Source organism: Sander lucioperca, chromosome 6, assembly GCF_008315115.2.
Source record: "Sander lucioperca isolate FBNREF2018 chromosome 6, SLUC_FBN_1.2, whole genome shotgun sequence".
Lineage (NCBI taxonomy): Eukaryota > Metazoa > Chordata > Actinopteri > Perciformes > Percidae > Sander > Sander lucioperca.
In genome coordinates, this window is record NC_050178.1 from 43,036,236 (window position 1) to 43,048,911 (window position 12,676).

At 42.3% G+C, this 12,676-nt stretch overlaps 1 protein-coding gene across 3 annotated transcripts in view; it reads right to left on the bottom strand.

Annotated features, from left to right (window-relative positions):
* fbln2 (fibulin 2) overlaps positions 1-12,676 on the bottom strand; it is a 98,370-nt gene that overhangs the window by 29,733 nt on the left and 55,961 nt on the right. For all 3 annotated transcript variants that reach the window (XM_036001757.1, XM_036001756.1, XM_031280330.2), the window contains exons 9-11: positions 9,227-9,361; positions 6,447-6,584; positions 2,670-2,813 (exon numbers count right to left, since the gene is read on the bottom strand). In XM_036001757.1, coding sequence (XP_035857650.1) covers positions 2,670-2,813; positions 6,447-6,584; positions 9,227-9,361 — 417 coding nt within the window. The remainder of the gene's footprint in view (positions 1-2,669; positions 2,814-6,446; positions 6,585-9,226; positions 9,362-12,676) is intronic.

Here is a 12,676-nt window from a genome sequence, read left to right on the forward strand (position 1 = left end):
CAGCGGTGTTTGTGTTGCCTGTATTGTCTGTTTCAGAGCATCAGAGAGAAGAGCAGACATATCAGTGGCACCAGATTTCGGTAGCCAGGGTTGGCAGGAAGAAGATTTTTACAAGTAAATGTTCCAGTTAATGATCCAGGCAGCACATTCTCGTCTCCCTCCTTCATTTTACAGTCCAATGGTGGCTAGAACGGCTGGAATAAATTAATCTGCGTTATTTTTTTTAACGCGTTATTTTTTCTCAGATTAATTAATCGAAATGAACGCATTATTTTGACAGCCCTAATATATATATATATATATATTCTCTCTCTCTCTCTCTGTCTCTCTCTGTCTCTCTCTCTCTCTTGCTCTCTCTCTCTCTCTCTCTGTCTCGCTCTCTCTCTTTCTCTCTGTCTCGCTCTCTCTCTTTCTCTGTCTCTCTCTCTCTCTCTCTGTTTCTCTCTCTCTGTCTCTGTCTCTTTCTCTCTGTCTCTCTCTCTCTCTCTGTTTCTCTCTCTCTGTCTCTTTCTCTCTGTCTCTGTCTCTGTCTCTCTCTCTGTCTCTGTCACGCCTCTTTGTTTACATGGCACTACCCGTGCAGAGGATACATCGGTGTATCCTTGATTATAGCTCCTCCAGGGAGCCACCTCGCTCTTAAATCCTCTCTTTGAGATGCATTTGAAGAATTGGGACGTTCTTCAGGATGGCGCGCTGAGATCGATTTCCGGGTCACAAGCCAGAGGATCGAGGTGGGAGGAGCCGAGGAGGTACACATTCGGGAATTGGGAAAGAGATTGTTGAGATATTTCAGCCATGCTGCTGTCCAGAACAGCTCAATAGCTTTAGTAATAACCCCTGTGGGGAGACTATTTCTCAGACCATCACAAGCTACAAAAGCAGGAGCTCATTACACACACTGACATTGTCAGATGAGCTTAAGACCTTTTATGCCCCCTTTGATTTTCTCAACAGAGCCAGCTGCCAAGTTTAGTTCCAAGTTTATTATATCCTTTTTTATATTTAAGAGCTTAACATTTTAATATTTAAATGGTTTATTCAGCTCAAAGCATGCAGGAGTAGTAGTCAACCGAAAAAAATGAATGGAATAATAAAGATTTGGATAACAATAAGCTGCAACAAACAAGGTTATTGTGAAAAATCATAATAATGAGGTGAGGTTAAAAAAATATTATATATACAGTGCTGCTCATAAGTATTTATACCCATGGTCAAGTTGGCTAAAAAGAGGAATAAAAAAATCATCTTTTGGAAATTGATCTTAATTCCTTAATTAAAAAAATTAGGAAAAATCCGACCTTTTAAGCACACCAATTTTTTTTACCCCAATGTTAAATTCCCATAGAGGAAGGATTTTTATTTTTAAAGGCCAGTTATTTCATGGATCCAGGATACTATGCATCCTGATAAAGTTCCCTTGGCCTTTGGAATTAAAGTAGCCCCACATCATCACATACCCTTCACCATACCTAGAGATTGGCATGGTTTTATTTCAGTTAGCCTAATAGCTGGTTTGATTTGCATTGATATGGATCTTATCTCAGTTAGCTATTAGGCTAACTGAAATAAAACCATGCCAATCTCTAGGTATGGTGAAGGGTATGTGATGATGTGGAGCTACTTTAATTCCAAAGGCCAAGGGAACTTTATCAGGATGCATAGTATCCTGGATCCATGAAATAACTGGCCTTTAAAAATAAAAATCTGCCTGCCTCTATGGGAATTTAACATAGGGGTATGTATAATTATGGCCCCTGTATTTTAAGGAAGAACATTTATTTATTTACAATACATTATTCATTCACAAAACAAACTGGTGTCCTTAAAAGGTTAGATCGTCATTTTTAGACCTCATTTTTTTAATTAAGGCATTAAGATCAATTTCCAAAAGATGATTTTTTTATTCCTTTTTTTAGTCAACATTAGCATGGGTATGAATACTTATGAGCAGCACTGTATATATATATATATATATATATATATATATATATATATATTGTGTCTGCTTCATGGTTTCATGGTTATATTTGATTTTTGTATCTGTATTTATTCATATTATAATTTTTTTATTTTAAAATGTTTTCATAATGTTATGTATTCAATTTTGTACGATTTTGATCTCCATGTAACCAACCCTAGTCTATATCGACGACGTTCCACTACCGGGATTGTTCAGTTGCCGCCGGAAATTCCGCTGGATGTCCCTCTTTTCGGCCGGTTACTTTCCTCTTTCTTTGTGTTGGCGTCCTAAACTCCGGTGGATTTCTGAGGACTATGGTTAACTGCTCCTCAGATCTCTGCAGGGTAAATCCAGACAGCTAGCTAGACTATCTGTCCAATCTGAGTTTTCTGTTGCACCACTAAAACAACTTTTGAATGTAGAAATGTTCCCGAGGCTATTTTGCAGCGGCACCGTTGCTCCGCCCGGCACCAGACCTTCCTCCGCAGCGCTGTGGAGGTAGGTCTGGCTATGTGAGACTAAACTGGCGTTAACTGCCGGATATTCAAGCTCATTCTTCCCCTTTTATGGCATTTTGTAACTATGCATTTGAGCACCTGTGTTTTAGCCAAAATACATACAATGCTAAATTCAATGCTTTCATTTACATCTTTTCCATAGTTGCCAGCCTCCCTCATCCATGCTGTTGTGTTTAAGAGGTAAATCTCACCGACACACATGGCTCCATCAGGGCTAACATGGTAGCCGGGGTTACACATTATGATCTTCTGCTGGCAGGTGTAGGAGCCCACGGTGTTGATGCAGTTAAAGCCAGAGCCGCACGGCTCACTCAGGCTGCTGCACTCATTTATGTCTGCAGAAACACAGAGAGAGAGAGTATCACGCCTCAGGACAGCTGAAAAAAAATGACACACGGGAGAACGCACTGGAAAAAAGGCCACTTCAAAAATGCGTAAAAAGACAATGAATACAGGGGGCCCTATCTTGCACCCAGTGCAGCGCAGCACAAAGCTCGACGCAAGTGTCTTTGCTAGTTTAAGACCGACGCAGTTGTCAATTTCCCATCCAGCGCCCACATCGTTTAAATAGCAAATGCACCTGCGCCCATCTTTGCGCCCATGGGCGTGCTGGTCTTACAGGGAGGTGTGTTCAGGTGCATTCTGGGCGTATTGCTATCTTGAGGCAGCGGGAAGTGATCACGCCATTGAACAACAAAAACCTGGTCTAAAGTCAATAACGCAGCATTTCATTGTCATTTTAACAGCAAATTAGTAAAATGCTCCTAGGCTCGTGCACAGCGCGCACACACTATGCTTGTTACACACACAGGGAAGCACAGCAGCACACAAACATGCAAAAGATTACAAATAAAAATATTACGGTGCAAATCCTCCATCATAACAGCAATGCTCCAAGGTCCAAACGCGCCTGGCTTTTAAAGGGAATGGGAGATGATCTCTGATTGGTTTATTGCATGTTACGCCCAGAACACACCTATGAATTAATGAAGACACTAAGTACAACCCTTTTGAACCATGCGGCAACAATCTGCCAATGGAACAAGTGGAAATTCACTTCATACGAGTTTTTAAAATAAGATATGATCTTCAAACAAGATGATCCATCTTTCACAAATAACACAGCAGCTTAAAAACCTTGGGATTTTGACTCAACTGAGTGAGACTCACAGAGGCAGCCAAGCCGAACTGCAATTACAGTAGTGGTGTCCGATAGCTTTTAAACATCACTATGTGAACTTATTATGCACCCTGAAGCAACCAACAAGGCACAGAAATCCCAAACAGTGCTTGTGCAGATACACAAGTCACAGAATTTACAAAAATGTGAGTTAGTCTGAAAAATCATAATAAACAGTTTGCATTGGAGAAAGCTAAAGGAAGCCTTCCACCATCAGTGATAGATCTGTAATGTATGTCAACAAATCACCTGCTGTGAGTCATTAGGCTTAATGATTACTTTGCTCTGCGTGGCTGTTAATATCAGCCGAGGTATATGAGACACTTTTATGATATCAGGAGCACCCAGGGGTGAGCATTATGACTACTTCGTGGTATTTCCCCATTCCAAAATGATAAAGTTTCCCTACACACTGCTAAACAAATAAGTAAATCATTTAAAGGAAAGCGGGATATCATTTGTTTAATCCGTATAAAAACCGATAAATTGTGGTTTTATTGGGGGTTATGTGCCAGACTATTTCTTGGCCAGGCGCAGGAACAGTGAGGTTACCAGGCAAACAGACGAGACACTCCAAGAAGTCACTGCACCGGGCCAAAAATGTCCAAAATGTCCAGCACGTAAACCCCCCAAAAAAACCACAACCTGTCGTTTTTACACTTTGTTTTTAGTTTCCCCATGCCTACAGTCTTTATGCTAAGCTAAGTGTCTCCTGGCAGTAGCTTCACATTTAACGTAAATAATGAAAGTAAGCATATTTCCCAAAATGTCAAACTATTTTATGCCTTTATTGTATAACAGACAGGAAAATGATGATGGGAAATGGGTTAAGAGAGATGGGGAATGACATGCATCAAAGGTTCCCGACCTGATGCCAACTAGGGACGTCGTAGTAGATGGTTGGCACCCAAACCCTTGGGGTTAAGACGGATCTACGCAGAGCCTACGCAGTAGCCTACGTAAGTGGCCTACGCCATTGTTAGGATTTATACTTGGTGTGGGTGTGCGTGGGGAGTGTGTGGTAGAGTGAGTGAGAGAGTGATGGGGTTAAGGCCCTGACACACCAACCCGATAGTCGTCCGTCGGACAGTCTCAGTGACTCGAGTCTGTTCGGTGTGTTCCGTGCCGTCGTCCGTCCGAGGGGCCGTCGGCCTACATTTTGGCCGACCTGACTTGCTGGGTTGGAGGGCGGGCAGTCGGACTCAATGACCAATCTGATTGGTGGAGTTCTACCCCTTGACTAGCGAATCAGTGCACTTTTGTTAGCGTGACGAACGGCTCTCAAAATCTGACGAAAATATTTTAAACTGACCTTTGTTGATCTGAAATGAAGACAGATTCAGCAATTGCACGGCCTATTTCTCGCTTAAAATGTTTTCAGAAACACGTTTCGGTGAACTATTTTAGTACAATATGAGATCGTATTCTGAATGAGCCGCCATTATGCTAGGTTGTAAAATCCCGGAGCAGCCAGACCCATGTGACGCGTTTGTCCAATCACCTGCCGGTTTTCATTTTTTTGGGCGACAATACAGATTAGCGCCGCCTGCTGTTATGGAGATGTATTACGTCTCGCGCATGCGCAGAACGTACACTCAAGTCGGCGTCGCTTCGGTGTGTCCCGAGGCACTTTTTTGACCAACTCGGGGAGACTGATCGGTCCGACTGCCTTTTCTGCTGACGGTCGGCTGTCGGGTTGGTGTGTCAGGGCCTTTAGCTTCGGAGCGAGCACCTACTCTGGCGGTGGAGACGGAGAAACAAAGTGTCTCCCCTGTGCTTTCTGACCACTGTCGGAAAGCTGTAGCAGGAAAAAGTTACCCCCCCCCCCCAATTTCATGCTGTTTACAGAGAAGAAGAACCCAGAAACGAGTAGGGAGGAAATGCGATGCTACCAAGCCCTGGCCAAGCAGACCAATCAAGGTTGTTGCGGTCTGCGTCGCCTCAAGGTTTAGTTACATGTCTGGGGAGGTACAGGACCATAAATCAGGCATTAGGGTTAGGGATTAGCTAATTGTTTATCTTCTTCCGTTTTCGGTTGCAGCTAAAGAGCCAGAAATTTCCCTCAGGGATTGTTAGAGACCAAAAACAGAGCTAAAAGGAGATTGAATATTGGACTGACATTCTCCAGGTGGTCAGAAATACGTCTCCAAATGAGTGCCTACGTGTTACATATTCCTAAATTAATTTGTTTAAGCAAATTACCAGACAACAAATCTGGGTAGTGTTGTAGCATAATTACTGCCCTTTGCCAACCAGTCAAGTTGCAGTTTACACCCATGTCTAATCAGACTCTATTCTCTACTCATACTATATGTAGTGAAGACTTTGAGCAATTTAAAAAAGGTATAAAGTGTATTTAAAGCATCCCCCTTTCGCGAAATTCACAAGCAGCTTCAACTTGGCAGCACAGGCGATCTAAACAATCACCACAGTGTCCTAAGTTATGGCACTGAATGACATTATGATGTCACGGTGAAGTTGACCTTTTGGATATAAAATGTGATCACCTCATAATTTTATCCTTTTAGTCATAATTAGCGCATGAATTCTTCAGTTCTGCATAGCATAGAAATGTACACACATCACAGAGAGTGGGAGGGACGAGGGTGTGAGCAGGGACCCAGCAGCTACATTTTGCCTCAAGGCCATCCTAGCAGGTTAATCAATCCATGGCGACACAGCAGGACAAAGATAAACTGTTCTTTGCCATACTCTCTATTAGCTATTTAACGGTCATGTGTTATAAGTTTCCGTTAGCCAGAAGAGAGCAGCACTGACAGTCTCTTACCGATACAGTTGCCATGGGAGTCCTGTGTGAAGCCACTGATGCACTTGTGTTTGGGATTACACAGGAAAGAGCCCGCTGTGTTCTCACACACAAAGCCCATACCACAGTTATGGGTTTGCAGAACACATTCATCAATGTCTGGAAGAAAGAACAGATAAAAACAAAATCCAATGTCAACTTGAGAAAATAGTTCACACTATATTCAACTGTTAAGAGTTTAAATGTGCTGTCAACTCTCTCAGCTTGTTAACAGTACAGTAGGTGGCACTGTGGCTCAAGCCCAGAATAAACATGTGCAGCATCCCAGAAACTTCCACTCACACAGTCAATGTTTAACTCGAGGAAAAATTCCCCTTACTCTAAAATGATCACAACTCTGCAATTAACAGAAGTTGAACAAAACGTCTTAAATGGCAGTTATTGAATCTCATGAGCGATGGATGGAGTTTAAATGGAAGATTTGTGCCGCAAGCCCGTTTTTCAGTTTACGTTGTGCTGTTACGTTATCCTCTGAGACTCATCCTGTGGCACACAAGCAAAAGGTTTTTTTCTCTACCAATCATCATCAGAGGGATATATTTCCAACGTCACAGCAAATATCTCTCCGTTCTTTCATGCAGCTAATTAGTTTTTTTCCCCCTGTTGGATGGTTGACTAAATATTACCTTCATTACCTAGCTACATTGATTAGTCCTCCCTGGTGCCAAGTGCTGATGACACCAGTCATAGAGCTTCAAAGTGCTTTACCACCCGCGCAATGCTTCTTCTCTCAATAATTATCTTGTCACATACTGAACCTTGGGCATCTGCTGAAGCACAAACATCACTGCAGGGGCCAAAAACATTAGCATACATCTTGATGAAGGCTTGCTGACTGAGCGGAGTTTAAGCCTGCATTCACACTGAGTGTGTCGGCCTTCAGGAGGTGCAGCGGCCTGAGGCGAAAAGTTGAGACGAGACCGATTCAACTTTTGGAGAAACGCAATTCGATGTCACGCTGCGGTAGCCAATCATGTAACCGGAGATCAGACTTGTCAGTGTGTTCTGAGGCAGTGTGAGACTCCAGTACAGGAAACTGGAAACATCACTGCCTCTATCGCTGTCATAACATTTTAAAAGACTATGAGGTTGAGCGTGAAGAGGCTCAGAAAACAATGAGATCTATAAAAGATCTGACGGAAAACAATAATTATACAAAGTCTAAGTATCATAAATAATCCATATAACTCTGTTTCTACACATCACTCTGATGATTTGTGTTGATTTCTCTGTCACTAAAGTGGACTGTTTTCATCTGAACATGAAAATGAAAATGAAAATGAGCTGTCTAAATGTATCCTGTTCCTGTTGAAGAGTGTCTTTGTTAACAACTGTCTGCCATCAATAATGCCAGAACCTTCGAATAGCCTTAACACCTATGCCGATGTACTCCACTTCAGTCTTGTATTCAGGGATTTGCGAGTGCTCAAGGGGCCCTTTAAAGACAAATTATTCTTTGGTGTATTCAAAGACACAACACAGAGCAACAGAATTATGCAGTGCCTCAGTTTGAGCCAGGGGTGTTGGACTTGTGTGCTGTTGGTTGTTGGATCCTCTTTAAATTGCTGAGAAACTGGCAACACTGAGTAACACAGTCCAACCCAAACACTAGTCTCGGCCAAAGTAAGTGCCAAGTTGTGTTAGGAAGTGGAAATAATTCAAGGTAATGTTTAGAACCTCACATGAAGGCTGTAACTACATATAAAGGAGTAGTATGGGGTTCAGCCAGATGTATCGCAATCCAGTATCTCTAGGAATCATGTCCATATTGGACTAATCTGCAGCTTATGATTTATGTCCAAGGTTATAACCATGGTTTATTTGCCATTATCACAATATTTTCCTAGCCTTAAAGATACTGTAGTTGCCATGCACAGATATTGTAAAAAGAGAGAGTTTTTTCAAATACGTTAGATTAGCAGATGCAATGATATGCAACCCAGGCAATATGCGATTACTTAGTTAAACATGTCAAAATTTACGTGAGAGAAAATGGTCTGTTTTAAGTTGTAGCTTGCATGTTGCAAATTTGATTTAAAAAAGGGGCCCCTGGATCTGTCCAAAAGGTCACAAAATCTGCCTTCCAGCACCTCTAAAGCTCACTAATAACATGTTTTTCCTGTGTGGTTGCCGGGCAACAAGCAGAGATTCCAGTAAGTAAAATGTGTGTGGCCAGGACATAGTCCAGCACAAAAAGGTATCAATAAAATATCAATAAAACCAACAGGATACAGTATAATTTTTTTCAATTAGTGAGCTTTAGATATGCTGGTATTTTGTTAGCTTTGCACAGAGCCGGGCTAGCCGTTTCCCCTTGTTTCCAGTCTTTGTGCTAAGCTTAAGCCAGCTGCTGGTTCCAGCGTCATGTACCAAACATATGAGAGTGGTATCAATCTTATTATAGATTCTACACAAGAAAAAAAAACAAGTGTTGAAGTATTCTATAAACAAAACGTTGGCATGGGACGTAAAAAAAACCCTGCTGTCACTGAAAATAACCCAGGCTTTTGCAGAATTGTCCAAAACTGACGTTATTGTCTGGCGATAGGGTTGTGCTAGGTTTTGCTTTACTGTCCTTTCCGTCTTATTTCTGTTCTCCAACCATTAAAAAGAAGGTAGAAACCCTGTGCTGCATATTAAACAAGGCATCATCAGCATTTCCAGCGACTACTTTAGTGGCCCTGAAAGTGACTGCTGGGTTAATTGGCCTTAATGAAATTCATCAGGAACAATGAACTCACCCTTGCAAACACTGTTCCTCAGCTGGAAGCCGGCAGGACAAGTGACCTGCAGCTCGCATATAAATGAACCCACTGTGTTCACACACTGCTCGCTGGGCCGACAGCTATGGGTGTTGGTTGCACACTCATCCACATCTGCAGAAAAAGAACAACAGTGACTGTGTGTGTGTGTGTGAAATGACGGGGGGGGGGCAATCCGTCACACAGGGCCTGTACATAATTCTTACCTCCCAACTGGCTCTAGATCATGACGAGGCTCAATGAGTCAGCAGCAGATGGACGTCAGCAAAATACACTAACAAAGGAAGTCGTTCTTAAATCGAGGCGTATGAGGCATACCAGGAAATTACATGATTTGCTTTTGCCTGAATGGAAATCACTAGCTGGGAAGTATGGGGCGAATGTGGCTCAGGTGGTCGCCTACCAATCAAAAGGTTGGTGGTTCGATCCCTGGCCCTACAGTCCCATGTCGAAGTGTCCTTCGGCAAGACACTGAACCCTGAATTGCTCTCGATACTGCGCTATCAGTGTGTAAATGTGTGTTAGGGCTGGGCAATATAGCAATATAAATCGATATTGTGCTATGAAATAAGATATCGTCTTACATTTTAGATATCGTAATATGACATAAGTGTTGTCTTCTCCTGGTTTTAAAGGCTGCATTATACAAAAGTGATGTCATTTTCTGAACTTACCAGAGTTACTAGCTGTTCTATTATTTGCCTTTACCCGCTTAGTCATTGTACCCACACTACTGATAATTATTTATCACAAATCTCATTGTATTCTGTAAATATTTTTTGAAAGCATCAATTGTCAACCCTACAATATCACCACAATATCGTCATCGAGGTATTTGGTCAAAAATATCATGATATTTGATTTTCTCCATATTGCCCAGCCCTAATGTGTGTGAATGTTTATCTGATGAGCACGTTGTATGGCAGCCTCGGCCACAGTGTATGTATGTGTGTGAATGGTGCCTGTAATATGTAAAAGTGCTTTGAGTAGTCGTTAAGACTAGAAAAGTGCTTTATAAATACAGTCCATTTACATTTGTCACAAGGGTCAATGGGTGCGTTCCGATCGCCTAGTAGTTCCTTGTGAAGTGGACTGTACGGGGTATTCAGACACGTAAAGTACCATAAGCTACTGTTAATACTTTTTTTGGAGGCAGTGTGTAAACGTGATTGACCTAACGTGAGGTCATATTTATTTTTTAACGTGCGAGAATTTCGGACTCTGTGTGCAAGGACCTTCACACCCAGTGGGTTTCTGTGATTTGAGAAATACTTTCAAAGTACTAATGATTAAAAATACAAAAATACACAGAGCTACCCAAAGGATCTTAGCCCCACCGAGTGGAAAAACCGTAGGGAGCTAACATGCTCAGTTCAAAAGGGAACAGTGAACTGTGTAGGGAAGAAATGAACAACGGTTCATCACAACAAGCAAGATTACCGATCAGTCATTGCGCCTCGCTGGAATAACACAATACATCTGGAAAATTAAATTATCAAATGCATTCATAAGTAACATGCATTTCAACTGAATAAGTCTTGTAATGGTATCAGTTTTTGTTTCGATATATTATTTTCAGTAGTGTAAAATGTCCACAGTAGCAGCAACATAACCAAGGGGTGTTAATGTTACCAGGGGAATCTACGTTGGTGACGTTGCAGGGTGTTCTGAATAGAGGAATTTTGTCGAGGGAAGTTCCCTCAACCGACACAAAACCTGCTAAAGAAGTCCACTGAGGACCAACTAGAACCATTAGTTCTGGGGAAAGTAATTTAGTTAGTTTTGGTCTTCACCACTTTGATGTAACATTCACTCCGTTGAGGTGTCGCCCAAAACGGCTTGGGTGCTAACATGGCTTTGAATAAAGTTTGAGTTGCTTTTGTGTTGTGTCAGTGTTACTGTCAGCCAATGACAGTAATGGTAATGATTACCACTTTGTGCAAATATGTTTCGAATGAAATGATTTGATTGGCCATAGGCAAAGAAACAAGGACATTCTTGCTGGTATCCACAAACAGGAAGTGCCATCATTAATCCAAAACATTGGAAATATACCTAACAAGCTGGCGCGTATGCGGCGGAAAAAAACAAACAAACAGGCAGGTTCATTTTAGCTGGACTATGTAAAGATGTGTTTTTTCGTATCCCTAATACTGCACACAATAATATCACATAATCTGTCCTGTGAGTGCTTTTTGGCGGGCCATCATATCAACTTTGGACAGTGACTGCTTGTTATGCTTGTTTGTGCGAAATTAAATACAGAGGTGCAAACCTTTGCATATTTATTAGTCAAACAGCCACGCAGCCAGTACATACAGGCACTGTTGATTTATGACGGTGGTGGGCTTATGCCGAGGCAGTGGATCGTCGCTCTGTTGTGGCTCACAAGCTGATGCATTATCTTATCGTGCATCACAGTGCATTGCCGATTAGCTGGACGCACTTATAGCATTGGTCTGGTATTATACATTCCAAAGATACATGTGTGTGTATCTGTGCGTTTGTGTGCATGCGGGAGTGTGGCAGTCATCCAGTTTTGAAGATCATCCCGATATATGTCGCATTCCACAGGGAACCTGACGGAAAGGTCTCGACCAAATCTGCATGACAGAGCCAGGGCGGAAAAACAAAAAGGCTGGAACAAGAGTGAAACATAGTCTCCTGTGTTGCCTGCGTATCTGTCGGCAGTCCCTTGCTGAAATGCCTTTCTCGACTTTCAAAGCTTTTGCTGCAGGGAATCTGAATGCACTTGTGTGTCTTACAACACCTTCCCACGGGGAGCAGGAGGAAAACCACTGAGCCGAGGTTTTTTCAGCAGCACCTGGTGAGTGATTAACATCCTGCAGCTCTTTTCTTATAAGGTTATTCACCTCCGAAAAACCACACAAGCTCTCACACAACATAGTTTATTGTATTATATAAAGCCTCTGTGGAGCTGCAGCAAACACATTCATCTTACCCAGTAAAATGAACCATTTCCCCTTTTTACATTGTGTAACTCTCTGTATAGTCTACAGGACTCGTGCTGTCCAGGCAGTGCAGTGGCAAATGTCCCTGTTTTTTCCCCAACCGAGAGACATCTGTTGTCCCCATTGTAGGGAGGATACTTCAGGGGCAAATCACACTAAGCGTCTCGTTCGCCTCGCCCTTTGGGCCCTGCTCGCCGCCAGGCCTAGGGATGGACAGGACTGTTTCCAATGTTTGCGTATTGCTAGTGGTCCAGAAAGTCGCCTTCTACTACCGCTCAGCATTATTTCCAGTGCGTCATTCGAAGAGCCAAAGAAAATAAAAGGAAAAATGTTCCTATTGCCTGTCCCTACCTCCCCTGACTGGTCCCCAGGGACAGCAACATTACACAGTCGTGATCCAATACAAGGTGGAAACAAAGACTCTATTTTCTGAAAAACACAAACGCTTAGCTGAACG